The following is a 27,774-nucleotide window of genomic DNA, read 5'->3' as shown; positions in this document are numbered from 1 at the left end:
GCTTGCCTACCTCGCTGAGAATAAACGTCTCCATGTGAATGGGTACCTGTGAAAACCTCTTCCTAGACTCATATTCTCTCTCTCTGTGGAGGGGTACTGGACCCGCTGCGATTAAAACACCTGGGCTAGGAGGCGGAGTGCTCAGTCAGAAGGCTAAATAATATATTTGAAAAAACTGACCGTCACATCCATACATAGACTAAGTGTGAACAGGTGCTGAACCTAGAGTAACCAACTCATATATAGTCAAGTAAAAAAGGCAGCACACTGCAGCGCTAAGACATGCAAACATGAAACCTGAAAACTGAACTGCAATACTGCACTAGAAATATGAAAAATGAGAGCGTTTAGCGCATAAAAATGGCCAATTTTATGTGTACCTGATAGCCCCTTTACGGCATCTCTCGTATATCAGGTCCTACGCTTGCCTACCTCGCTGAGAATAAACGTCTCCATGTGAATGGGTACCTGTGAAAACCTCTTCCTAGACTCATATTCTCTCTCTCTGTGGAGGGGTACTGGACCCGCTGCGATTAAAACACCTGGGCTAGGAGGCGGAGTGCTCAGTCAGAAGGCTAAATAATATATTTGAAAAAACTGACCGTCACATCCATACATAGACTAAGTGTGAACAGGTGCTGAACCTAGAGTAACCAACTCATATATAGTCAAGTAAAAAAGGCAGCACACTGCAGCGCTAAGACATGCAAACATGAAACCTGAAAACTGAACTGCAATACTGCACTAGAAATATGAAAAATGAGAGCGTTTAGCGCATAAAAATGGCCAATTTTATGTGTACCTGATAGCCCCTTTACGGCATCTCTCGTATATCAGGTCCTACGCTTGCCTACCTCGCTGAGAATAAACGTCTCCATGTGAATGGGTACCTGTGAAAACCTCTTCCTAGACTCATATTCTCTCTCTCTGTGGAGGGGTACTGGACCCGCTGCGATTAAAACACCTGGGCTAGGAGGCGGAGTGCTCAGTCAGAAGGCTAAATAATATATTTGAAAAAACTGACCGTCACATCCATACATAGACTAAGTGTGAACAGGTGCTGAACCTAGAGTAACCAACTCATATATAGTCAAGTAAAAAAGGCAGCACACTGCAGCGCTAAGACATGCAAACATGAAACCTGAAAACTGAACTGCAATACTGCACTAGAAATATGAAAAATGAGAGCGTTTAGCGCATAAAAATGGCCAATTTTATGTGTACCTGATAGCCCCTTTACGGCATCTCTCGTATATCAGGTCCTACGCTTGCCTACCTCGCTGAGAATAAACGTCTCCATGTGAATGGGTACCTGTGAAAACCTCTTCCTAGACTCATATTCTCTCTCTCTGTGGAGGGGTACTGGACCCGCTGCGATTAAAACACCTGGGCTAGGAGGCGGAGTGCTCAGTCAGAAGGCTAAATAATATATTTGAAAAAACTGACCGTCACATCCATACATAGACTAAGTGTGAACAGGTGCTGAACCTAGAGTAACCAACTCATATATAGTCAAGTAAAAAAGGCAGCACACTGCAGCGCTAAGACATGCAAACATGAAACCTGAAAACTGAACTGCAATACTGCACTAGAAATATGAAAAATGAGAGCGTTTAGCGCATAAAAATGGCCAATTTTATGTGTACCTGATAGCCCCTTTACGGCATCTCTCGTATATCAGGTCCTACGCTTGCCTACCTCGCTGAGAATAAACGTCTCCATGTGAATGGGTACCTGTGAAAACCTCTTCCTAGACTCATATTCTCTCTCTCTGTGGAGGGGTACTGGACCCGCTGCGATTAAAACACCTGGGCTAGGAGGCGGAGTGCTCAGTCAGAAGGCTAAATAATATATTTGAAAAAACTGACCGTCACATCCATACATAGACTAAGTGTGAACAGGTGCTGAACCTAGAGTAACCAACTCATATATAGTCAAGTAAAAAAGGCAGCACACTGCAGCGCTAAGACATGCAAACATGAAACCTGAAAACTGAACTGCAATACTGCACTAGAAATATGAAAAATGTCCAGTACCCCTCCACAGAGAGAGAGAATATGAGTCTAGGAAGAGGTTTTCACAGGTACCCATTCACATGGAGACGTTTATTCTCAGCGAGGTAGGCAAGCGTAGGACCTGATATACGAGAGATGCCGTAAAGGGGCTATCAGGTACACATAAAATTGGCCATTTTTATGCGCTAAACGCTCTCATTTTTCATATTTCTAGTGCAGTATTGCAGTTCAGTTTTCAGGTTTCATGTTTGCATGTCTTAGCGCTGCAGTGTGCTGCCTTTTTTACTTGACTATATATGAGTTGGTTACTCTAGGTTCAGCACCTGTTCACACTTAGTCTATGTATGGATGTGACGGTCAGTTTTTTCAAATATATTATTTAGCCTTCTGACTGAGCACTCCGCCTCCTAGCCCAGGTGTTTTAATCGCAGCGGGTCCAGTACCCCTCCACAGAGAGAGAGAATATGAGTCTAGGAAGAGGTTTTCACAGGTACCCATTCACATGGAGACGTTTATTCTCAGCGAGGTAGGCAAGCGTAGGACCTGATATACGAGAGATGCCGTAAAGGGGCTATCAGGTACACATAAAATTGGCCATTTTTATGCGCTAAACGCTCTCATTTTTCATATTTCTAGTGCAGTATTGCAGTTCAGTTTTCAGGTTTCATGTTTGCATGTCTTAGCGCTGCAGTGTGCTGCCTTTTTTACTTGACTATATATGAGTTGGTTACTCTAGGTTCAGCACCTGTTCACACTTAGTCTATGTATGGATGTGACGGTCAGTTTTTTCAAATACCACACCCAAGTATGTCAAAGTTTTGTCAAAGCCAAATACCAGTCAGTATTAAACACAAAGCCACTTTATTTAAAGCATGACATACCAACAGAGACAAAACGCAATAAAAACACAAGTAACCCAATTTTAAAAAGGTGCAAAAATTTGGCAATATCAAAAACTCAACAAAAACTCATCGTGAGAACGTAGCCTAAGAGATGCGAATTATTCGTTCATGCCATTCAGTGCAGACGTCATCCTTGCAATAGATGGTGAAGTCTGGAGCAATTATGTTACACAATCCATGACAACCCAAAATGCCTGTTATAATAAATAACCAGAGTCCACTTAGTTGAAGCTTCAGCTGGAAACTTCCTGGGAAAGTTTAGCTGCTCAGATGTACAGTACAACAAAGCAATAAGACGAAAGCCAACAGGCTGAAGATAAAAAGCCTTCAGTGTGATCTTTAGTTGGAAGTGGCAATAGGAACTCTCCATGGTGATAACAGAGTTATACTAAATATTTATCCGTGTGTGATCCGGGGGATACAATGTCGCCACTCTCCAAAGCCAAAGTGTGTACCATTGTAAATACTGGATGTACCGCCAACAAAAGGATGCACAAGCTAACAAAAATGTGAACCAATTATCACAAACTAATGTATCACGACCTAAATAGGAACTTGTTAAAGCACCACTGCAGCGTTTCATTTAGTTGTTTTTTTTCCCAAAGATCCTTTTTTTCGGCTTCCCTCCAGTTTTGGGCTCAATCTTGGGACCGCAGCTTCTGTCAAGAAGTCCGAAATGATGCCAAAAGCGTTAATGAGAGTCTATAAGAGGCAGAACGAGACCCTCATAGACTAGCATGGAGTTGTGACCTCTGACTCGCTCCATCAGGTCACAAACTGCCGGAGACCAACGGGAGAGAAGGGATGATAGATGTGAAGACGGCGGAGGGCAAGTATCTGACTAGGTGCAGGGGCTTTACATTAAAGGCACCACTCCAGCGCTGAAGTAAAAAGAACAAAATGCTGGAGTGGCAATTTACAGTCCAGAAACACTTTTTTTTTTTTTTTTTTCAAAATATAGGGATAATCTGTAGATAGTTTTAAAATTCTGCCTGTCTTACTGGAGCAGCAGGTATAGGGAAAAAGCCGGATTACTCACCGGTAATGCTCTTTTAGTGAGTCCACGACAGCACCCTACTGGAGAGAGGGATCCGCCCCGCAGGAACAGGAAACCTATTGAGAAATAAAAGGGGGCGGTCCGCCTCTCCTCCTCAGTTTTGATTTCAGAGTACCCGGAGGACCGCCAATATTAGGCAAATATCATTTATTTCATTCTTTAAACTTATTTGCTTATGATTAAAAGGATTTTACTCAAATAATATGCATTATATTAATATAGGGAGGGATGTAAGAGGGTGCTGTCGTGGACTCACTAAAAGAGTATTACCGGTGAGTAATCCGGCTTTTTACTCTTCGCCACGACAGCACCCTACTGGAGATCTTTCAGAGACCATCACCTAGGGAGGGGACCACCGTGCTGAGGACAGTCCTGCCAAAGTCTAGGTCAGAAGTTGACGATAGGTCTAGCCTATAGTGGTTATAAAATGTAGAAGGATTTGACCACGTTGCCGCCTTACATATAGTTTCAATCGGGACGTCTCCCCTCTCTGCCCAGGAGGATGCCATCGCTCTGGTAGAGTGTGCCGTTATGCCTTCCAGAGGGTTTTCTTTCCTCGCGGAGTAAGCCAGTCTGATAGCCTCTCTGATCCACCGGGATAAGGTGCTTTTTGTTACTCCATGACCCTTCTTGACACCCTGGAAGGAAATAAACAGAGCCCTACTCTGTCGCCAGCTACTGGTCTTTTCAATGTATTTTAACACTACTCTTTTAACGTCTAGAGTGTGATATTTTTGTTCTTCAGGAGTGGAGGGATTACTGAAGAAAGTGGGCAAGATTATTTCTTGTGACCTGTGGAATTTTTTCGCTACTTTGGGTAGGTAGGAAGGGTCTGGTTTAAGAATTAACTTATCCTGAAAGGTTAACAAAAAAGGTGGATCTATAGAGAGTGCTTGGATGTCACTGATTCTCCTAGCTGAAGTCAGTGCTACCAAGAGGGCCGTTTTTAGTGATAGACATTTAATTGGTATTGAGTCTATTGGCTCGAATGGAGAGTCTGTTAGGGCTTGTAAGACTAAATTTAAATCCCAGGGTGGAATTCTAGGTATGTTAACTGGATTCATTCTTTCGCAGGCCGTAATAAATCTGGATACCCATCTATCCCCCGCAATGTTATGGCCATAGAGGGCTCCTAGTGCTGAAACATGAACCTTTAAGGTGTTTACAGTTAGACCTAGTTCTCTCCCTTTTTGAAGAAACTCCAGGATAGAATGTATCGGAATCTCTGATGTGTTGGTAGATGTATGGAATTGAAAAATTTTTCTCCATACTCTTGTATAGATTTTTGTGGTGGAGGGTTTTCTACTATGGAGAAGCGTATCAATTAAACCCCCCAAGAATCCTCTCGATCTTAGCATCTGCCTCTCAAGTTCCAGGCCGTCAGGTGGAGATTGTCCACCTGAGGGTGGAAAAACGGACCCTGGAAGAGAAGGTTGGGCGTTGAGGGGAGGACCCAAGGATCTGAGACCGACATGGTCCATAGCCATGAGAACCATGGTCTCTTGGGCCAGAATGGAGCTATCAGTACAACTCTCGCCCCTTCTTCTCTGATTTTGCGTATAACTTGAGGTAGCAATATGATTGGAGGAAATGCGTACGCCAGACTGAACTGCCAAGGGGCTTGGAGAGCGTCCAGAATGTCCGGGTGATCCGCTGGAGATAGGGAAGCAAATCTCCGGACTTTTCTGTTTTTCCTTGTGGCGAAAAGATCTATCTGAGGACGGCCCCAAAGAGATATTATGTCCAGAAATATTTGCTGGTTTAGACACCACTCTCCTTGTCTCAGGGTGTGTCGGCTTAAAAAGTCCGCCTGCTGATTGCTTGCTCCTCTTATGTGCAGCGCAGTAAGGGATGTTAGGTGACTTTCTGCTAGATTTAGGATTTCTGTAGCAGAAGACATCAGAGTCTCTGATCGCGTACCTCCTTGCCGATTTAGATACGCCACTGTGGTGGTGTTGTCGGATAGGACTCTGACGTCTTTCCCCCGAAGCTGTGGGAGGAAATGATATAAGGCGTATTTTACAGCATTCAGTTCTTTAAAGTTAGAGGAGCTGCCGCTTTCCTCCATGCTCCATGACCCCTGGCAATAATCATTTCCCATATGAGCGCCCCATCCATGAGGACTGGCGTCAGTGGTTATGGTATGAGATGGCGTTATTACCCATGGAACCCCACTCATCAAATGGTTTGAGTCTAGCCACCACTCTAAGGAAGTTAAAACCTCCTGAGACAAGGTTATTTTTGCATTTAGGCGCCCAAATAACCGTCTATCCTCTTGTAAAACTTGATGTTGTAGTGTACGAGTATGGTGTTGAGCCCATCTCACTGCTGGTATACAAGAGATAAGGGACCCTAATAACGACATAGCTTGTCTTAGGGATATACGCGGATTATTTATTGCAGCTAGGACTTTGTGTCTGATCAGTAGAACCTTTACCTGCGGCAGAAGACACTTTTGAGATATGGAGTCTAACTGGAACCCCAAGAACGCCTGACGGGAAAGTGGAGCGAGTCTGGATTTGTCGGTATAGATTATCCAGCCCAGGTCCTGTAGAGAGGAAATTGCGTGAGCTAAACGATCAGCACATTGAGTACCTGAATTTCCTATTACCAAAAAGTCATCCAGATAGGGCACAATCAAAGTTTCCTTCTGGCGTAGGTATGCCATCACCTCTAGCATTATCTTGGTGAAGATCCTCGGCGCTGTTGAGAGGCCGAAGGGTAAGGCCGCATACTGGAAGTGACGAACCTCGTTGTTGATTTTTACCGCCACTCTGAGGAATTTTTGGTATCTGTTATGAATGGGGAGATGATAGTAAGCATCCTTTAGATCAATGCCCCCCATCATACAGTTTGGGAAGAGGAGTTTTATGGTGGACCTAATGGACTCCATTTTAAATGTATAATTTTCAATGAATGAATTGAGTTTTTTAAGGTTTATGATGGTTCTGAAAGAACCATCGGGCTTAGAGATTAGGAATAGGGGAGAATAGAATCCCCTACCCTCCTGTCCCACCGGCACTTGGACTAGGACCCGTTTTGATATTAGGGTTTGGATTTCAAGCTCTAAAGCCTGTTGCTGTATAGGCGAGCTGAGAGTTGTTATAATATAAGACTCGTGGGGCACACGAGAGAATTTTAATTTAATTCCATCTCGGACGATATTTAAAACCCACGAGCTAGATGTTATCTTCTCCCATTGGGTGGTGAAAAATTTAAGTCTGCCCCCAACTGGTATGTCCTCAGTATTTGTCTTTTGGGGGGTTGGGTCTTCTAAACATGGTACCTCTCTGCTTGTCGTCCTTAGGGGTCCATGTTGTAGACCTATCCGTTTGCCTCCTTTTGCCAAACGGCCTCCTCTTAAAGGCTCTCCTGTAAAAGGGAATAGAGGATTCAGGAAAAGCTTTCTTCCTGTCCTTTGCCTTTTTGAGTATCTCATCTAAGGTTTTACCAAAGAGGTACTCACCCTCACATGGGATTGCGCATATTTTAGATTTAGATTGCGCGTCCCCTTTCCAACTCTTCATCCATAGGGCTCTTCTTGCGTTATTCACAAGGCCCGCAGATCTTGCTGCTAAACGGAGTGAGTCGGCGGAGGCGTCTGCCAGAAAGGCCGCTGCTCCTCGTATTAAAGGGATGGCTGCTCTTAGTTTTTCCCTTGAGCTTTTCTTTTCAATTTGCTGGTCTAACTGATCAATCCAGATGATCATTGACCGGGCCGCGCAAGTGCTGGCTACTGCAGGTTTGAATATTCCTGTAGCCGCTTCCCAGGAACGTTTAAGGGATGATTCAGCCTTACGATCCAAAGGATCGACCAATAGTCCCGCATCCTCCACAGGTAGAGTGGATTGTTTGGAGGTAGAGGCTACAGCTGCGTCGACCTTAGGGACTTTGGTCCAAGTAAGAAGCTCCTCGTCACTAAACGGATATTTACGTTTTGACGCTGAGGGTAGAAAGCCTCTCTGATCTTGCTTCTCCCACTCTCTTTTAATTAATGTTTTCACTGCTGGTATAACCGGAAAACATCTCCTCTTTCTGTCTGCCAAACCCGCGAACATTATCTCTTGCGCGGTTTGCGCACCCTTAGACTCCTCACACCCCATGGTATTTCGAATAGATTTTACCAAGTTGTCCACACTGTCCAAAGGAAAACATGAGCGTCCCTCAATCTCTGATGAGGATGATGACGCTGGACATGATGATAGGGAGGCATCTGACAGTATCGGTTGGTCACTGTCGGAGTCTGACACAAGTGTCGGTGTTTTAGATTTAGAACTACGCGGTTTTTCCTGGGTCATATTTTTTAGTTCTTCTCTAATAATGGCCCGTAGGTCCGTAATGGACACTGCTGCTCCCTGTGTTGTTTCTTTAAAACAGTCCTCACAAAGTTTTTTGGGGTATGAGTCAGGGAGGGGCTGGTTACACAAGGCACATTCCCTGTGCTTCGTTTTTTGTCGTTTTTTGCTCTAAGCGTGTAAGTAGAGAGAGAAAGGGAAAAGAGAGAGATAGGGAGACAGCGTTAGCTTAATAGGCAGAGTTCACAACTCACCCAGTGAAGCAAACAATACCGGATCAGAAGGCCGAGATCCTGTTCTGGAACCGTCGCTTTTACGAGCGGTGTCCGAGGATCCTCTGGCGTGATCTTTGGCGGGGGGTACTGGAACTCCGGTTGTGGGGTCCATGGCACCTGGGGATGACATCTCTGCATCGCCGTTTCAGTGTTAGTGAGCGCTTTAAATAGAGCGCCAAAACGTTGTTTTTTTTTTGCGCATGCGCAGACCAGTGCCGGCTCCCCTGCCCCGGATCCGGCCTAGGCGCCCCGGAAGTCCAAGATCCACTTCCGGGGTAGCCTGTATTTGCGGCGGTCGGCGCATGTGCGGCCCGGGATTCAACGCCGGGCCGCAATGGAAGGTCACCTTACCCGGCTCCTGCTGCCGTACCGCACGCTGGGAAGGACGCCGGTCGGCCTTTCCCGGACCCGGCCGTCTGCCCGCTCCATCAGACGAGGAGGGAGCCGTCTAACGGAACTCCCCCGACGCTGCTTCTGAGCCGCAGCCCCTGCCGTTCTCTCGGATACTGCGCAGGCGGCATGCAAGCCCAGGTATGCTTTCTCATTCAGAAGTCCTGTCGTTCCCGCAGGAACAGGAAACCTAAACTGAGGAGGAGAGCGGACCGCCCCCTTTTATTTCTCAATAGGTTTCCTGTTCCTGCGGGGCGGATCCCTCTCTCCAGTAGGGTGCTGTCGTGGCGAAGAGTAAAAAATGAACTCATATCCTCCCTGTGGCCATTCGCATCCAGTCATAGGGGCGGTGCAGGGAGTGGTTACAGTCACAGCTCACTAAACCATGAGCGCAGTTGTAATCACTGCCTGGTACTTTGCAATCCTCCTCTACAGTGTGTGTGCAGAGCGCTTGTGCAGAGCAGGCTGTCAATATACCAGGGCAGCGATTACAGCTGTCGCTTGCTGCAGAGCACGTAAACTTTTTTTTTTGCAACTTTAAAGCACCACTTCAGCGGTTTGTATTTTTTATTGCAGCGTTGGAGTGGTGTCACTAATCTAAGTTCCTTGCACCCAGTATACTCACCAGCCGTCTTCATCTTATCAATGCTGCTCCGGTTGGTCTTCTGTAGCTCGTGACCTGTTGGATCGCTCCAGTATTTGTTGGGTGATCTGGAAATCACAACTCAATGTAAGTCTGTAAGAGCCAGAACGAAGCGGAACAAGGGTCTCAGACTCGCAATGAGAGCTTGTGACCATTACCTCACTTCCGGTTAGTCAGAAATTGCGGTAGGCGACCCGAGCGGCGCTGGGAAGAGCTGAAGACAGCAGCTGATAACTACAGTATAATACTAGAGTCAGGGAACTTAGATTACTAGCACCACTCCAATGCTGCAATGAAAAAAAAAAAAAAAAAATGCAAACTTTTTTCATTCCTTTATGGTTATCAAAAATGACAATAGAAAATAATGCTCAGGAGACATACAAAAAAGTGACAGTGGAAGACGCTTCAGGTTTAGAGGTAAAGGAGGGTTCCATGATGCTTTTCTGCTTGAAAAAAATATACATTCGACAGCCAGAAAAAGATGCAATGTAAATGTAACCTGGAGTGACAGGAAAATAGCAGTAATTAAGGTATGTTCACAAGTGGTGTTTTTGCTGCGTATTTTATGCAGTGTATTCGATGAGTAAAATACATGTTTTATATGTGAAGTGTCATTGAATAATTGCGCACTTTCTTGGATTGTTCTTTTGATCCATGTGTTGGTTTCTCATGATCAGGACTCACATTGATCTGTAGGGAATTTAAAGTGAACCTGTCACCATAAAAATGCAGTCCAATCTGCAGGTACCATGTTCTAAAGCAAGGGGAGCGGAGCAGATACCGTAATTCTGTAGTTTTGTGGGAAAAGACTCAATATAACCTGTGCTTTAATCACACAATCCTCTGCTCTTTCCGGGATTTTCAGTCCGGTGAGCGGTCCTACCATTTATGATATAAATGCATGCTAGGAGATAACATGTGCATACACTCCTCTACTGAATTAAGTGGGAGGCAGTGTCACCCTAAATTAGCAAATCGTGTTCACAGATCCTAAATTTATCAATGCCAAACACATGTAACATGGTAATAAACCTTTACAGCGTGATTTAAAAAAAAAAAAAAAAAAATAGTAATATGCTGCTCGTATCAATAATGCCCCATTCTCATGGTGACAATCCCTTGCTGACCCAGAGTCCTGCTTGTTAACCAAGTGTACACAATGATGTTTTGTCTATAAAGCCATGTGATTGTAGCAACAATTCATTAATAGGACACTTCACATGATCAGGGCATCTATACTTTTGGTAAACAAACGATTAGCACAGAATGAAAGAAAAAAAAATTAACATTTTTCCCCCTTATTTATAAAATGGCAATGGGCAGACAGCACATTATAAAGTCAGGTTTAAGTGGGAAATGGTTTAGTTGATATGACAATTAGACCATGGCTTAGGTTAGGGTCACATTTGCATGTCCATAAGAATACGATGCATGCATCAGACATATCCAAGTGTGTGCCATACGTCAAACTGCGTCTGTCTGACTCTCAACCATCTATGTTTAAATTTAAAAAAAAAATCTAATTCTTTCCTCAACTAGTTTTTAATGTTAGAGACAGGAAAAAATACATTATAGATGTATTGAAACGTAGTGCCATACACTTAATCTGAAAACAGCATACAAACAAAAGTAATGTGGTTTAATTCTGATTGATATCAATCCATGGACTTTTATATGTTTTCTTTTTGGGGTAGATCCTCCAACAATGCAACCTAAGCCAAGATAGGCTACTTTCACACTAGCGTCGAAAGCGCCGCACAACGGGGGCAGCGGATGCTGTTTTTCAACGCATCCGCTGCCCCATTGTGAGGTGCGGGGAGGAGGGGGCGGAGTTCCGGCCACGTATGCGAGGTCGGAAATGGCGGATACGATGCAGCAAAAAACATTACATGTAACGTTTTTTGCTGCCGACGGTCCGCCACAACAAGACGCAACCGTCGCACGACGGTTGCGACGTGTGTCACTGCGTCGCTAATGTAAGTCTATGGAGAAAAAACGCATCCTGGAAGCACTTTTGCAGGATGCGTTTTTTCTACAAAACGACGCATAGCGACGTGCAGTGCACGACGCTAGTGTGAAAGTAGCCATACCAGGTAATGTCTAGGTTTTTTGTAAGAGGAACAGATGCACAGGCATTGAGTGCTTATTCACAGTTCAGTATTTTGCATTAGTATTTGTATGCCAAAGCCAGGAGTGACACTTGCAAAGAAAAACTATAATTGAAAGATTGACCCCCGCCGTTCTGTGTTTTGGAGACACTTGGGATTTTGGCATACAAATACTGAGCAAAAATTTTGATGTGGAAATAAAGCCTAACAAAGCGTGACAATGGGAAGGAAACATGTACTACTGCTGTCTGTCCTGACATCATGCTCTTCTAATGTCAGTGTGCACAATCACTGATGGGCCCCCTTCACACGTCCGAGTTTCTGGTGCGTGTGGCATCATTTTTCACCTGCACACCCATTATAATCTATGGGGCTGCACATATGTCCGTGTTTTCACACGGACCACGTGTCCCACACGAAGACATGTCAGTTTTTGTTCCCCGCAGCACGGATGACAATAAGTCCCGCACACGGATAACACAAGTGTGACACGTATCGGAATAGAATGCAGAATAGAAACTAAAAAGGTTTATGTGCTAAAGATGTGCAAAGATAATGATAGATACTTAGGAGATAGATAGATATCCATGAGACATAGAATTTGTGCCTTACATGTGTAGCTTACTGTACATGAATTAACCTAATAAATTAAAAAAATGACACGGGGTCACCCCCATTTTGGTAAGGCTACTTTCACACTAGCGTCGTGCACTGCACGTCGCTATGCGTCGCTTTGCAGAAAAAACGCATCCTGCAAAAGTGCTTGCAGGATGCGTTTTTTCTCCATAGACTTGCATTAGCTACACAGTGCGACGCATTGCCACACGTCGCAACCGTCGTGCGACGGTTGCGTCGGACCGTCGCCACCAAAAAACGCTGCTTGTAACGTTTTTTGGTGCGTCGTCTGCAGCATTTCCGACCGCGCATACGCAGCCGGAACTCCGCCCCCGCCTCCCCGCACCTCACAATGGGGCAGCGGATGCGTTGGAAAACTGCATCCGCTGCCCCCGTTGGGCGGCGCATTCACAGCTAGCGTCGGTGCGCCGCAACGTCGCATAGCGACGTGCAGTGCACGACGCTAGTGTGAAAGTAGCCTTACCCGCAAAGGTAAAGCACACAGCATATCAGGCTGGGAAAGTCCATTGTTATTTGGCCTTCCCAGCCTAAAAACACAAGCCCGCATCCACCCCAGAAGTGGTACATAACATTAAATGCACCAATTTTGGCAATTTGCATTCTCTCTCCTTCAGATTGCCCTAGTGTGGTGGCAATCGCAGTAATGGGGTTGTGTCAGTTATGAATGGTCCCAAAACACAGCTGGCATCAAGTTCTCGTGTTAGTAATGGAGACGTGTCTATCAGACAGCCTCATTGCTATCCCCGCAATAAAAATAAACTTTATTTAAACAGTCCCAGAAACTTTCCCCGGTTCATCAGTTTATTAAAAACAAAAAAAAGCCGAGCAGGTCTAACGTAGTCCACAAATAGAATCCTGAAAAACATGAAAAAAAACAAATAAAAAAAAAAAATATATATATATATATATATATACACACATACACACAGTTAGGTCCATATATATTTGGACAGAGACAACATTTTTCTAATTTTGGTTATAGACATTACCACAATGAATTTTAAGCAAAACAGTTCAGATGCAGTTGAAGTTCAGACTTTCAGCTTTCATTTGAGGGTATCCACATTAAAATTGGATGAAGGGCTTGGGCGTTTCAGCTCTTTAACATGTGCCACCCTGTTTTTAAAGGGACCAAAAGTAATTGGACAATTGACTCCAAGGCTATTTCATGGACAGTTGTGGGCAATCCCTTTGTTATGTAATTCTCAATTAAGCAGATAAAAGGCCTGGAGTTGATTTGAGGTGTGGTGCTTGCATTTGGAAGGTTTTGCTGTGAAGTAAACATGCGGTCAAAGGAGCTCTCCGTGCAGGTGAAACAAGCCATCCTTAAGCTGTGAAAACAGAAAAAACCCATCCGAGAAATTGCTACAATATTAGGAGTGGCAAAATCTACAGTTTGGTACATCCTGAGAAAGAAAGCACTGGTGAACTCATCAATGCAAAAAGACCTGGGCGCCCACGGAAGGCAACAGTGGTGGATGATCGCAGAATAATCTTCATGGTGAAGAGAAACCCCCTCAAAACAGCCAACCAAGTGAATAACACTCTCCAGGAGGTCGGCGTATCAATATCCAAATCTACCATAAAGAGAAGACTGCATGAAAGTAAATACAGAGGGTTCACTGCACGGTGCAAGCCACTAATAAGCATCAAGAATAAAAAGGCTAGACTGGACTTTGCTAAAAAAAAATCTGAAAAAGCCAGCACAGTTCTGGAAGAACATTCTTTGGACAGATGAAACCAAGATCAACCTCTACCAGAATGATGGAAAGAGAAAAGTATGGCAAAGGCGTGGTACAGATCCAAAGCATACCACATCATCTGTAAAACACGGCGGAGGCAGTGTGATGGCTTGGGCATGCATGGCTGCCAGTGGCACTGGGTCACTAGTGTTTATTGATGATGTGACACGGGACAGAAGCAGCCGAATTAATTCTGAGGTATTCAGAGACATACTGAGTGCTCAGATCCAGCCAAATGCAGCCAAACTGATTGGTCGTCGTTTCATCCTACAGATAGACAATGACCCAAAACATAAAGCCAAAGCAACCCAGGAGTTAATTAAATCAAAGAAGTGGAATATTCTTGAATGGCCAAGTCAGTCACCTGATCTCAACCCAATTGAGCATGCTTTTCACTTGTTAAAGACTAAACTTCAGACAGAAAGGCCCACAAACAAACAGCAACTGAAAACCACCACAGTGAAGGCCTGGCAGAGCATCAAAAAGGAGGAAACACAGCGTCTGGTGATGTCCATGAGTTCAAGACTTCAGGCAGTCATTGCCAACAAAGGGTTTTCAACCAAGTACTAAAAATGAACATTTTATTTTTAATTATTGAATCTGTTCAATTACTTTTGGTCCCTTTAAAAACAGGGTGGCACATGTTAAGGAGCTGAAACTCCTAAAATCTTCATCCAATTTTAATGTGGATACCCTCAAATGAAAACTGAAAGTCTGAACTTCAACTGCATCTGAATTGTTTTGTTTAAAATTCATTGCGGTAATGTCTATAATCAAAATTAGAAAAATGTTGTCTCTGTCCAAATATATATGGACCTAACTGTATATATATATATATATATATATATATACACACACACACACATATACATATATATACACACATATATACATATACATACATACATACATACATACATACATACATACATACATACAATCAGGTAAAAAATGAAGGCAGCACTCCAATTCTTTTAAAAGTGAAGAAAACTTGTGAAGTTTATTTCAGCCCCACATCTCATACGACGTTTCGGCTCACACTGAGCCTTTCTCAAGCAGTGGGTGGTAACAAGTCATGTGCTTATATACAGACCACAATCATTTTACGTCTCTCAATAGCCATATCTGTGTTTACTGTGATTATTGTATAATTATCTCATATTTCAACAAATGCTCCATGTGTATCCCTCAAATATCTAAAGTGCATTGTGCCAAAGTGCTATTACATATTTCTTTTACTCCACATTCCCTCTATTATCATCATTATTATCTTCTATATCCCTGTTCCTTATTTCCTTGTCTGCATAGTTATTCATATTTATATTATTAATGAATCATGGCGCTTACCCCACCGGACAGATGGAGACACATGGAGGCCTGAATCATCGGTGAAGACGGCGTTCCCTATACTTCACTGCGCATGTCAGAAAATTCCATATCCACATGTTCGCCCATCAGCCAATCAGAGTCTAGGAAAATCGAGGATTTCCTGCGCCTTACTTGCGCCTGCGCACAGATACTTTATCAGATCCATATCGCCATTTTGCTTGTGGCAATCTCACTGCGCAGGTCAAGAGTTCCTATATCCACATATTAGAGCGCCAGCCAGCGAGCGTCTGTGTTTTTCTGCCTATTACTTGCGCCTGCGCAGTCACTCTGTCAGATCCATATCGCCCTTTTAGTTACCGCAACCAAGTACTTTATAAGTATATAACTGTGTCTCACTAATTATGTAAAGAATTTATAATAAAATTATTGGAGATCATTTTGAGGCGGAGTTACTTTCTCTTTGGTGATACGTTTTTTTCACAACAACGCGGTACAGCAATGGGGGCCAGTATGGCCCCTGCGTACGCTAATCTTGTAATGAGTGTCCTGGAGGAGGACCTCGTCTATGTGTCCCACCACTTCCGGCATGTGCTGGTGTGGTGGCGATACATAGACGATGTCTTCCTCCTATGGACAGGGACAGACATAGAACTTGAGAGTTTTCATAAATACTTAAATGAGATAAATGAAACCATCAAATTTACGCTAGTTTCCTCAAGGTCTAGTATACAGTTCCTAGATGTCTTGGTAAAACAGGAGAATGGGGAACTCATGACAACATAATTTGTCAAAAAAACTGACAAAAATAACCTCCTAACATTTGATAGCCAACATCCCCGGAGTATGGTGAGGTCAATACCCCTCAGCCAAATGTTGAGGGTACGTAGACATAGGTTCCTTGAAAAACATGGGCCAAACCACAATAACAGGTACTAAACAAATTGGTTGCTTTCCATGTCTATCATGTATCTAGCTTCAATCATCCAGTCACAAATAAACTATATACAATACAGGAATATTTCACTTGCAATTCTGACTATGTTATATACCTTTTGGAATGCCCCTGTAAACTGTGGTATATTGGCGAAACGACATGTGAATTTAAAACCCGCATGAATAATCATCGCCTCTCAATAAGGAAGAAAAGACAAGATTTACCAGTCTCGAAACACTTTCTAGATTTTAAACATACAAAAAAGGATTTAAAATTCAGGATTATAGACAGAGTTCCCACTCAAAAGGAGAGGGGGGGACAGAACATGTTTGTTAAAAAAAACTAGAACTTCGTTGGATACCTTAAAACCAAAAGGCTTAAATGTAGAATTTAAAATTCATCCAAATATGGTCAAGTCTTAAGGGGATACGCTCATCAGAGTATGATGTGCATTCACTCTAGGTACTAATATGGAACATGTAGAATTTGTATTGTTCTATTGCTCCTTTTTAAACGTAATTGTTAATAATGTTTGTATTTTTTAGATATGTCTCCACCCCCAGCGAATTGGCGCTTGTCGTGCCGTGTTACGGATTGGAATACACAAAGGAGGACTTAATTGGCATTATAATTTGATATATAAGTTATATATAAAAAATCTTTTTAAAAAAAAAATTCTTTATCTCACTGTTGGTTTGCTAGCCAGTAGAGACTCTGTTTATAATTACTTAAATAAATATGATAATAGCAAGTATTTCCATTATTGAGTATCTTTATTAGTGCCTGAAACAATGTATAAGGATATAGATATAAAACGATCTTCTGATACCGGGCATAATAATACAATATATATACTTATATGGGTCCTACTACGGAGATCATGTGATCTGAAAAGGTTATGGGTCAAGGTAGTGGTCCATCAGCAGTGGGAGACAACCTGAATAAGGTGCCATCCGGCTAGCTGGAAGTGTATTAAAATAGCCCGACTGGTATCTAGTTAGATAAAGGACACTTAATTATTAATATTGAGATATCATAATTAGTGAGACACAGTTATATACTTATAAAGTACTTGGTTGCGGTAACTAAAAGGGCGATATGGATCTGACAGAGTGACTGCGCAGGCGCAAGTAATAGGCAGAAAAACACAGACGCTCGCTGGCTGGCGCTCTAATATGTGGATATAGGAACTCTTGACCTACGCAGTGAGATTGCCACAAGCAAAATGGCGATATGGATCTGATAAAGTATCTGTGCGCAGGCGCAAGTAAGGCGCAGGAAATCCTCGATTTTCCTAGACTCTCATTGGCTGATGGGCGAACATGTTGGAATATATATATATATATATATATATATATATATATATATATATATATATATATATATATATATATATATATATATATATATACACACACACATACACTCACCGGCCACTTTATTAGGTACACCATGCTAGTAACGGGTTGGACCCCCTTTTGCCTTCAGAACTGCCTCAATTCTTCGTGGCATAGATTCAACAAGGTGCTGGAAGCATTCCTCAGAGATTTTGGTCCATATTGACATGATGGCATCACACAGTTGCCGCAGATTTGTCGGCTGCACATCCCAAAGATGCTCCATACAAGGCAGGATGGATCCATGCTTTCATGTTGTTTACGCCAAATTCTGACCCTACCATCCGAATGTCGCAGCAGAAATCGAGACTCATCAGACCAAGCAACGTTTTTCCAATCTTCTACTGTCCAATTTCGATGAGCTTGTACAAATTGTAGCCTCAGTTTCCTGTTCTTAGCTGAAAGGAGTGGTACCCGGTGTGGTCTTCTGCTGCTGTAGCCCATCTGCCTCAAAGTTCGACGCACTGTGCGTTCAGAGATGCTCTTAGGCCTGCCTTGGTTGTAACGGGTGGCGATTTGAGTCACTGTTGCCTTTCTATCAGCTCGAACCAGTCTGCCCATTCTCCTCTGACCTCTGGCATCAACAAGGCATTTCCGCCCACAGAACTGCCGCTCACTGGATTTTTTTTCTTTTTCGGACCATTCTCTGTAAACCCTAGAGATGGTTGTGCGTGAAAATCCCAGTAGATCAGCAGTTTCTGAAATACTCAGACCAGCCCTTCTGGCACCAACAACCATGCCACGTTCAAAGGCACTCAAATCACCTTTCTTCCCCATACTGATGCTCGGTTTGAACTGCAGGAGATTGTCTTGACCATGTCTACATGCCTAAATGCACTGAGTTGCCGCCATGTGATTGGCTGATTAGAAATTAAGTGTTAACAAGAAGTTGGACAGGTGTACCTAATAAAGTGGCCAGTGAGTGTGTGTATGTATATATATATATATATATATATATATATATATATATATATATATATATATATATATATATATATATATATATATATATATATATATATATATATATATATATATATATACCCACACAAGTCCAACATAGTTCAGCACTTTCCACGATGTTCCCTGAATCCGGCTCACGACTGCAGCGAAACGCAGCGACTGGGCAGAGCAGTAACTGATGACATCACTGTCACCAGAGTTGTCGGCTCACGCTGAGCCCAGTGAACACGGCGACTGGCAGGAGTGCTGATGTAATAACATTACTGCAACTCCCAGTCACCAGGTCTGGCTGAGCACAGCGCAAGCAGGATTCAGGGAACATCGTGAGAAGCACCATTTTTTAATACATTGGTGAACAAAGGACTGGGTTTTGGTTTTTTTTCTCCTTTTTATGTTTTTCAGGTTTCCGTTTGTGGACTGTGTCCGATTCTCTATACTACGTCAGAAATTTATTTTTTAAAATTGGTGAACCAGGGAAAGGTGGGGGAGTGTAAATAAATTATTTGTGTGGCTATATATATATATATATATATATATATATATATATATATATATATATGTGTGTATGTATGTATGTATGTATGTATGTATGTATGTATGTATGTATGTATGTATGTATGTATGTATGTATGTATATATATATATATATATATATATATATATATATATATATTACTGCGTTAGTAATGGGGGTGTCTGATAGAAACTTCTCCCTTGCTAACCCAAGGGCTTGATGCCAGCTGGGTTTTGGGACAATTCACAGCTGACAACTCCAATTACTACGATTGCCAGAGCACCATGGCAATCTGGAGGAGTGAAGGTGAAACACCAGAACTGGCGCATTTAATGTGATGCTCCTGGGTGGCTACGGGCTGCCATTTTTAGGCTAGGAAGAGCCCAATAACCATGGACCTTGCCAGCTTGATAATATCAGCTCACAGCTGTCTGCTTTACCTTTGATCGTTACCAAAAATGTGAGGGACCCCACATCGTTTTTTTTAAATTTGTTAGATTAATACATGTACAGTAAGCTACACAAACTAGGCACAAATTATATATCTCATGGATATTTATCATAGTTACCCCATATCTATGTCTTTGCCCATCTTTAACAACTAAACAGCTGTAATTTCTATTCCAGTGTGGGTTACATGGACGGCCAAAAGAAAACCACACTGATGGTGAAAACGAACAGTCTCGTACAAGTGTAAGCTGTCGTGTGGGGGCCTTAGACATTGTTCCCATGAAACCCTGACGTAGCTGTTTTGTTCTATTGCTTTGTGTCCAAGTGTTCTGCAGGTGTTTGCACCAAAATACAATCTTCTCTGAATAATGCAGTTTTATTGCGTTTTTACCTTTATTTTATGCTGTTTGAAGCATTTTTTATGGATTTTTTTTTTTTTTTAAAGGAAACGTGCAGATGTTGGGTAATTGCATACAGAACTAGATATATTCCCCTAAACACATAAAACACACAACTTCATCATTTCCATTAATCAATAAAGCTTTAATCCTAATATAAAACCATTCTTGAATGTAACAAACAGGTAAAGGTATCAGAACAAAGGAACAGTCTGACGACTCCCATGCTAGACGCAGCCGCCAGATACTGAGCACATGACAGAAAGACATAAACAGGCACATTAAGATTCCTCGGTCCTTATGCGCTGTTCACATGTACGTCAGGATTTCTTTGTGTTCAGTAATTGGAACAGTAAAACCTAATTCAATTCGGGAACTGAACCCCCACGTGATGGGCACCAATGATGTCCAATGGACTTCATTTGACTTTATCTATAAGGTTTCGGCCATGGCGTCAGTCATTTTACAGAGAATCTGTTCTCACTCCTGCAGGCTAAGTATTTACTAAATCAGACATGTACAGAACAATTCTGGAGCATCAATTCTGAGTTGTCCCTGTCTTTTTGCCATTTCTCTCAGAAATGTGTTATTTTATTGACAACTGGACATTATCATTCCCCTTGTGCATGCTACGTGTCTTAGTTGTCAATATATTAATTTTCAGAAGAAATAACTGCGGAACCTCACAACATATAGTTCTAGCAAAGAGCACGCCAGAGTCGATACAGAGCTTTATGAAGAACAAAAGTACGGTATTTAATCAAATGGACACATCGGGATAGTGAACAGTTTATGGGTCACATTACCAGGCTCTACAAGAAACAATTAAAGAAAACTTAGTTTTCTACAGGAACATACAAGTATTGTGGCCAAAGCACTGCATCACTGCTTAATATAAAAGTACATCTTTTAACACCTTGGCAAAAATTGCTTAGAAAAGTTGAAAAATGTTTGCACCACTCAAGAGTTGGCCGAATCGCAGCAGTTTCTTCCAGCTTTGGTTCAATGTCCAAAGCTGAAGCATGACACGAGTGCAACAGGGGGCAAGACACAGAAGCTCATCAGATTCGACTAGTTGTGGCGCTCAGAATGTCAGAAACCCTACTCTAGCCAGGTGCAAGCCACTCGTCAGATACTCCCGATTCATTAGGAGGTGCAGGCCCCAGTGAAAAACTGATAATACTTGTGGCCAGAAAAAAAAAAAAAAGAAAAGTGATGAGCAGGATAACATTATCTGACCTCAGATGTGTCTATAGATTATGGCCTGTCTTCTAGAACAGGTTTCACTTTAAGGCAAGTGAAAAAGAAAACCTACACAATTCATTACTATTTCCTGTTCTATGTGGGGGGAACTTTGGTTTTGTCTGTATCTCTGCACCTCACACATTATGGTAAAGAAAATTCTGCTCCACTTAATGTCAGGCCTCAATGTGCCCAAACGGGTCATGGAGGAACATCTACTCCCTTTATTGTGTATGCTGCAGTGCTCCTGATGAAGGGCAAACATTTCTAACTTTAAAAGCTGTTCGTTGCCTTGAACAGTCTAGTTTTTTCTTTAGAAGTGTACCTAAAAATGGAACCTGTCACCAATTTTTTAGTGTCTGAACAAACACCACCACTTTTATCAGCACCTGTGCTGCTGACTCCCCCTGTATATCCCAAAAAAATACCCTTAGAATGTTTCCAACGCAGTATGTAAATCCGGACGGTCCGATGGGAGTCATTACTGCGCCGTCTGTCCCTCCTCTCTGCTGCTAATTGCCGTCCTCAAGCTTGCAGCAAAGCAGAAGCTGAGGGTCATTAGCATCTTGCATTGGATGCAATACACTAATGTGATTCCGGCCTTAAGGGGGTTTTCCCACGAACAAAGTACATTTTAATCAATGGATCTTGGAATAATAATTTCCACAACTGGTTGGGTTAAGAAAAAAAGTTCCTGTGCGAAGAAAATGTTATAAATGAAATGTGCCCCTGCTGTGTACTGTGTAATGGCTGTGTCTGACCTTGCGGGGACATGGTCTGATCATACCACAGCTCCTGGGCAGGGGAGGAGGGAGAAAAAGAGTATACAGACAGGACAGCAGGGGATCACAGATGATTCTGTGAGGGAAAACATTTCCCTGCCTGTTTTCAAAGACTGAGGAGTGTTTTGCCTCACAGAAAGCAGCAGCTGTGATCCCAAGCTATAATGTCTGTATACTCTTTTGCATCCTCCCTGCTCAGGAGCTGTAATATGTACAGACCACGTACAATCAGACACAGCCATTACACAGCAGGAGCACATTTATAAGATCTCAGCACAGGAACAACTAATCTAAAACACATCCAATTGTGGAAATTATTATTCCAAGATCTAGTGATTAAAAGGATCTTTGATTGTGGGAAATCCGCTTTAATGTTCTCATCACTGCCTCTGTTCCGCAGAAACTGCAGTTTAATCCACACTGGTTTTAACCATAGTTAATAATTAATAAAATACACTAATTAGCATATTGATAATGCAAACGTTTTTGCAGAATGGAGACAAAAATTAGAACACCAAAGTTGAGATTTTCATAGGGGGCATGTCCCCTAAAAGGTTATGTGCTTCGCTTACTACCAGTTTAGGCTGACCGACTCCCTCGCCTATAAGCTAAGGCCACCGCCATCATTGGCTTATCTACAGCATTCTGTAATGCTGTAAATAAGCCCCCAATGTAACCTGCAAGATAAGAAAAACAAGTTAGATTATACTCACCCAGGGGCGGTCCCGCTGCGGTCCGGTCCGATGGGCGCCGCGGTCCGGTCCGGCGCCCCCCCATCTTCTTACGATGACGTCCTCTTCTTTGCTTCCTGTCGGGGCTCCTGCGCAGGCGTACTTTGTCTGCCCTGTTGAGGGCAGCCTAAAGTACTACAGTGCGCAGGCGCCGGGCCTCTCTGACATTTCGCGGCACCTGCGCACTGCAGTACTTTACGCTGCCCTCAACAGGGCAGACAAAGTACGCCTGCGCAGGAGCCCCGACAGGAAGCAAAGAAGAGGACGTCATCGTAAGAAGATGGGAGGTGAAAAATGGGGTGACCGATTCCCTTTAATGGTGTACTGTAAATTTATTACATTTCTCTGAGGAACTACAGAGGAACTGTACTATGTAGTGTTGCAGGAAAAGCTGCTCCAGAACTGGTGTTTCATGACAAATGTATAATAGAACAGACATGTCAAAGTCAGATGTCTGTCAGTGGGGATCCACACTGATTTGGAGAACAGGAATGGATGAGTGCTGGAGAAATAGTCCCTCACCATTATAGAATATGGGACATCTGGAGAGTGAATGGTGATGCCCTGCTCTCTATCCTCAGGGGAAATAGTGTTGTATTGTCATATGTAAAACCTCCTTAACAGTTGTAATTGAGCCATAATGAGCAACACTTCTGAAAAGAAAAAAAAAAAACAGCAAACATTTCACTACCGTACTTTGTGATATGGGCAGCACGGTGGCTCAGTGGTTAGCACTGCAGCCTTGCAGCACTGGAGTCCTGGGTTCAAATCCCACCAAGAACAACATTGCAAGGAGTTTGTATGTTCTCCCCGTGTTTGCGTGGATTTCCTCCGGTTTCCTCCCACATTCCAAAGACATACTGATAGGGAATATAGATTGTGAGCCCCATCGGGGACAGCGATGATCATGTGTGCAAAACTGTAAAGCGCTGCGGAATATGTTAGCGATATATAAAAATGATTATTATTATTAGAATGGAGACCTGCAGGCTGCACTTGCATGTCATCTGGGGAACTGCTAACTAAATCCAATTACAATGCAGTTATTTTAGTCTTGGTTGAGGCCAGAACACTGAGCATTGGTACGAAGTGTAAGATCACAGCAATCAATCCATATTTGTTTTTCTTGGCATTGATCATGTTGTAAAACAGCGAGTCCAAATTCTCATTCATAACATCCCTTCTCTAATTTAATTCATTAAATTATAGCAAACACAACAGAAAATCTAGCACTGGGCAGCTTATATTAAACATGTAATGTATGGCAATAAGATGTAGCACCAGCCATTTCCGCATGTCAGATCCAATGCTTTGCAAAATCCATATTCTACCCACAGGCAATACAACTATTTACTGCAGTCCTCCTCCGTGAACTAATTGGAAAGGACAGCAAGGTCGCTGCTGCAGTGCAACATCCAAAACATGATATTCACCACTACGGTATATCCCGAGAATACAAAGTACACGCCACTCTGGTGAATAGGGCTGGGACAGCTGCTTTTGCCACTTAATTTCATTTTTCAATGGCTCCAAATGTGAAACATTTCTAGATAATTGGATAATTAAAATCTTGAGAACCTAGCAAAATGTGTCCACCACTATGTACTTATTATGCCATGTATGTAAAAGACAGAAAATTAGATTTCCGTAACACAAGACCAGAAGCACAGAGCATAGCTGTCGGCCACATTCATCATGGCCAATTTCCATTACACAGTTCCTTTGCTCCAACCTCTGCCAGCTTTCTTAACAAGACATACGGTAATACTGCTGGAGGATAAAGTACCAAGCCACTCAGTACATCAGCACTGTCTCCTATGGAGAATAAACAGAAGGGCAAGTGCCAACCATGGGACCAGATCCTGTCTTGATACAACAGGGAAGCCTGTCCCAGTATCACAGGACATGGTCAAATCCCGTCCTTGGCTGTATGGGATCATCTCATGCTCAAAGCAGTAATAAAATGGTGAGCAACACCCGGTTTGGAAAGGTCGGCGTAGATGTAGAAAGAATACAATGACTAGATATGCCAAATGCATCAGTGTAGCTCATTCCTGGTGATACATTTGGTGCACCTTTAGACTCTTACCCAACTTCCCAACTCTTGGTTGACTTCGCATAGAGCATTCTTCACAACCAATCTCCCCTGTACACGAGAGTCCTGGGATCGTGGACCTCAACCAGCTAAATCTATTTCCTGAAATGGTATTTAGGCTTTATGAAAATGGCAGACTGATTTCTACGGATACTATGCCCAACAACAGCCTTTTCAATGCGATAGCTAGATAGTTCTTCCATTTCAACCAGTCAGCCTCAGATCACTCAGGATGTCCACTCAATGGAGAATTACCACTCAGCTGAGGGCAGAGACGGGACAAATGTAGTCATCTTAACTCTGTCTAATGCAGTGTTCCCCAACTCCGGTCCTCATGAGCCACCAAGAGATCGGATTTTCAGGATTTCCTTAGTATCGTACACATGATGGAAGTATTGCCTGTGCAGGTACTGCAATTATCGCCTGGACAGTACTAAGGAAATCCTGAAAACATGACCTGTTGGTGGCTCTTGAGGACCGGAGTTGGGGGAACACTGGTATAAAGGATTGCCATACACATTAGATGGCTGTCAGTCGTGCAATTGTTCAGATCACTTGCATGGCTCTCCCATACGTAGTAGCGCTTTTAGCCAAGCTCTCCTGTGTTCATTATGAAGGAGCTGTCCCCAGACATGTGGCAACGGTTCATCTCCGCTAGTCAATACGATCAATGGTCCAAAATCAGCCATGCCAGAACGATATTTCCCACAACAATCAATTTTCTGGGGCTCGCATACATACACATTAGACTTTCAGCCAGACCCATTGATATTGGCAGCTGTCGTGTATGGGAGGCTTAAAAGGTGCATTTACACTGAAAGACTACAGTGAACTAGACCTCCTATAAAAACAAAACAAACCCCACTTGTTTCACGATAATCCTGCAGTGTAAACAGATTGTTCATAACCCATTTAATGAGTAAAACCCTTGTTGGTTGGATGAAGCGTCCTTTAAGCTTGCTTTAAAAAAAAAGAAAGAAAATAATTGTACTCGGCAGCACATTACCCTGTGTACACCAGACTCGTGCTGCCGAGTACAGTGGCAGCCTATGCAGACTGACTGATCTATTACAGACCCATTTCACTTCTTTAGTATGCATCATCCGGCGCAGTCTTCTTTTGTAAACCGGCTTTTTAACCTCCGCCAAATTGGTGAATATGTACAGATCGGCGGTCATTTAGTGTGAACAGAACTTAATGGTAAAGGTAAATTTAGGAGCCGGCTAAATGTGAGACGCTGTGGGACAAGAACATTTCTGTATTGGGAACGTCTTCCCAATTCTTCATGTAATTACTTAAAAATAAATAAATAAATACTCATTATCGTTACAGCCCATTTACACTAAGCAATTTTTCATTCAACGTAAATGCTAAGAAGTGGTTCCAGCAATAACCAGCCATTATTATTATTATGTTTTGCTCATACAGCGCCATCATATTCCACAGCACTTTACAGCCATCATCGCAGTCCCCATAGGGAACTTACATCGTCCCCCCAATCAGTATGTCTTAGCTGAAAGTGTATCTTATACCTATACCCTATATAATCTCATTGCTGACCTACTCCTTGGCGGTTTTGCAAAGCTACAGTGCTAACCACTGAGCCACCATGTTGCCCTATTGATGAGATAACAGATCAGAATGGATTTTTCCTCCAAACTATCAGCAGTCTATAGAATGGGAGATCCAGTGATCAGTGGGGTCCCCATAATACACGTGACAGAGGAGGTCATGTCCTGGAGGATTTGCACTGACCCGTTGGCCATACAACCATCCTGCCGCTGTATACGACTGACCGATACGTACACACGTCCTAGTGATCGGTGGGACCCCCATCATCATGAGTCTTAAAGGTGCAGTCTCAGGGATTTCATGGGATGACTCCTTTATGACAGTAAGCTATAAGCAGGCGGCTATACATACTACATATGGGCACAAGCAACATACATACATACATACAAGATGAATGCAAGGAAAGACCCCCTCAGTAGGGGAACGGGAGGGGGGAACGCGGGAGCCCCGGACAGGTGCGCGGATGGCGGCGGTGCTGCCTGAGGGGACATGATGGAGGCTGGCAGCACACAGGAGCAGCCGGGCACCTGCCATCCTCCGCCTGTGCCGTGCAGCCGGGACATTGCCAACGCCCTGCCATGCAGCCGCTATACCGGGGTATCACCGGGGTGCTGCGCCCCTCAGCCGCTGTGTGCGCCCCTCCTCACACATATACGCCCGTATGTACGACCACCGCCCGCAGCCCCCGCACCGCCGGCGCCACTCACCACCTGCCGCGCTATCTCCGTAGCCGCCATGGTCAATCCCAGGCTCAAAGAAACTGCACAGGAAACCTACAAAGAGAAACTGTTACAATCTGGGCGCGACCATTCTCTCCAGGAGGGGGGTGCACCCTCACACAGCCTGTGCCTTTCTATGACAGAAGCAGGTGTAAGGCAAGAGATAGCATCCAGAAGATAACGTATTTCTGTAGAAGGGACACACTCCCGGGTATTGTGCTAGGGGTTACATTAGGGGGTGGGAAGATAGACTTAGGAAACATGGACCCCTATTTGCCGTCAGTGGACTCGTCCGATTTTCATTGAAATGTCATTAAGATTTGACTAGTGCGAATGTGAAGAAGAGTAAGGAGCAGGGAGGATGGAGGGGTGGGCTGCAGCCTGTGCTGGGGTGTGTGAGGGAGGGGTGGGGTGTGTGAGGGAGGGGTGGGGTGTGTGAGGGAGGGGTGGGCTGCGTGAGGGAGGGGTGGGCTGCAGCCTGTGCTGGGGTGTGTGAGGGAGGATGGAGGGGTGGTCTGCAGCCTGTGCTGGGGTGTGTGAGGGAGGATGGAGGGGTGGGCTGCAGCCTGTACTGGGGTGTGTGAG

The 27,774-nt window shown here is 43.5% G+C and overlaps 1 protein-coding gene across 5 annotated transcripts in view; it reads right to left on the bottom strand.

The window, feature by feature from the left end:
- SEPTIN6 (septin 6) overlaps positions 1 to 27,565 on the bottom strand; it is a 105,753-nt gene extending 78,188 nt beyond the window's left edge. For 3 of the 5 annotated variants that reach the window (XR_013221295.1, XM_077285180.1, XM_077285181.1), the window contains exon 1: positions 27,178 to 27,328. Coding sequence is in view for 4 of the 5 variants with exons in the window: in XM_077285180.1 (XP_077141295.1) it covers positions 27,178 to 27,207 (30 nt within the window). In the remaining variant the exon portion in view is untranslated. Of the gene's footprint in view, positions 1 to 27,177 lie in introns of all 5 variants that reach the window. The other 2 variants (XM_077285182.1, XM_077285183.1) reach the window with 2 other exon arrangements.
- Between the last annotated feature and the right edge of the window lie 209 nt (positions 27,566 to 27,774).

The sequence above is a fragment of the Ranitomeya variabilis genome, chromosome 2 (assembly GCF_051348905.1).
Source record: "Ranitomeya variabilis isolate aRanVar5 chromosome 2, aRanVar5.hap1, whole genome shotgun sequence".
Lineage (NCBI taxonomy): Eukaryota > Metazoa > Chordata > Amphibia > Anura > Dendrobatidae > Ranitomeya > Ranitomeya variabilis.
The sequence above is the reverse complement of the archived record's forward strand: the minus strand, read 5'-3'. Positions and strand labels throughout refer to the sequence as shown.